This window comes from Helianthus annuus, chromosome 15 (assembly GCF_002127325.2).
Source record: "Helianthus annuus cultivar XRQ/B chromosome 15, HanXRQr2.0-SUNRISE, whole genome shotgun sequence".
NCBI classification, from domain to species: domain Eukaryota; kingdom Viridiplantae; phylum Streptophyta; class Magnoliopsida; order Asterales; family Asteraceae; genus Helianthus; species Helianthus annuus.
In genome coordinates, this window is record NC_035447.2 from 56,309,660 (window position 1) to 56,311,571 (window position 1,912).

Genomic DNA, 1,912 nt, shown 5'->3' on the forward strand with positions numbered 1-1,912 from the left:
TTTGTTACTCGGATAGTCCCTGAGTAGATGTTAGTTAGTTTGAAAATAGCAGGTATGCTCCCTATGGTTTGTCATTTTGTTACTCGGATAGTCCCCAGAGTAAATGTTGGGGGACTATCCGAGTAACAAAATGACAAACCATAGGGAGCATACATGCTATTTTCAAAATGTGGGGACTAAACGTGAAAAAACGTAAAACCACAGGGACCATCCGAGCAATTAACTCTAAAAATATTAATACCAATCAAATAATGCATGTTAGGCTCTCCACCTTATTACAACTCTCAAATCATTCAATTACTAGTAAATCACAAGATACATTTAATCAAATAATTATGTTCATATTCAATCACATAAACAATGATAAATCAATCATCCATATTATTCACAAATAAATCAACCAAAAACCAAAAATATATCAACCCACATCTAATATTCACAATACAAACACATCATGATCAAAACCTAAGGAGAATGATCATGGGTAGTAATGGAGTCTTGTCTTGTAAAAGACCTTAAGCCTTTGTTGGACGGAGATGTCTCGCCGCCGGCGGGCAGGTCGGAGAGAGCAGCAATCATTTGGCGAATACTAACCGAGCGAACCCTTCTAAAGCTGGTTGCCCGGAGACTAGGGGCAGTCTTTGAGAAGATATTGGAAGAACTTGATAGAATAAGATAAACAAGAACTTGAACAAGTATGAACAAACCAATCTTTATAAGAGTGTCACCGGAGATAATATCCTCCATTGCCATGTTGCCGGAAAATTGTATTATGATTGTGTATGAATATATATGTATGTGTATATGCCTTTGTGTGTGTGTGAGAGAGAGAGAGAGAGAGATGAATACAAATGGAAAATTAGATTAAAGGGATTGCAAAGGGGACTTATATAAGAAGGTTTTGATGACTTGAAGTATGTCGACATATATATAACTTTAAAAATTGTACAAGTTAATTGACTCAATCTCCCTTGCTTATATTGAATCTTATCAACAAATACTTTAAGATAATACGTGCTGGTAGAAACTTACACATCATAAAAATGGCATGTGAAGTAATGATGCATTTTATATAAATAGTGTGTTATACAAGTAATGATTGTGTATTTCTCATCTCTATAATGTACGTTATTACACTACAATCAATTGTAAAAAATAAAAATTAAAAAAAAAAGACATTTAAGCTTAATGCCTAATTTTCTTGATCATATACTAATTAAATTAATATATACATTATGCAATTTTTGTTCTTCCAATATTTTTTTATTAAGATAAGTAATTTATTTCATTTATCTTTTTGTGTGCGTGTGTGTTTTTACAAAAACATAAATAAAATCAATATACTTGAAAGGGTTTATATTTTTATATTTGTTAAAACTCACTTCAACTTTAATATGTTTAATCATGTGTCTTATAGAAATGGTATAAAAGAATGTTGTTATCATATTCTCATGTAGTGGGATCATAATCAAACAAATATGTGTTTTTTTGAAATGTTATAATTTTAAATATAAAAAATAAATGAAGCAAAAGTTATCAAATTAAGGATATCATATGCATGGTTGTGGAGTACAAACTACAAAAGCCATCCACTTTGACTTGCCTTGTTGAACTTGACAACGTCGTGTCATGGAAATATCGTGTAATCCATAAAGAAAGTATGCCACGTGGATAATATGAAAATGATATAATCAAATAATGACCATCGGTTTCCTCTACTCCACAAATGATAAAGAACGAAGTAATGGTCTTGTTTGGGCAACAAAACAATGGTCATTATCCAAAACAAACAAACAAAGTAATGATCGATCATACGAAAGACAATAAATTAAATTAAAATATACTATATAAAATATCATGTATTTTAATATTATTAATTTCAATTTCTAGCATGAGCATTTATAAAGTACAT

General features: G+C 30.6%; 1 protein-coding gene across 1 annotated transcript; it reads right to left on the reverse strand.

The window, feature by feature from the left end:
* Positions 1 to 272: 272 nt before the first annotated feature.
* LOC110909710 lies at positions 273 to 882 on the reverse strand. The gene has a single exon (XM_022154519.2). It carries the CDS (start codon positions 751 to 753, stop codon positions 466 to 468), a length of 288 nt encoding a protein of 95 aa, XP_022010211.1. The 5' UTR covers positions 754 to 882; the 3' UTR covers positions 273 to 465.
* Positions 883 to 1,912: the final 1,030 nt, after the last annotated feature.

Bases quoted from the DNA above. Each gene is read 5' to 3' on its own strand.
- LOC110909710 (XM_022154519.2), bottom strand. From the start codon at position 753: ATGGCAATGGAGGATATTATCTCCGGTGACACTCTTATAAAGATTGGT.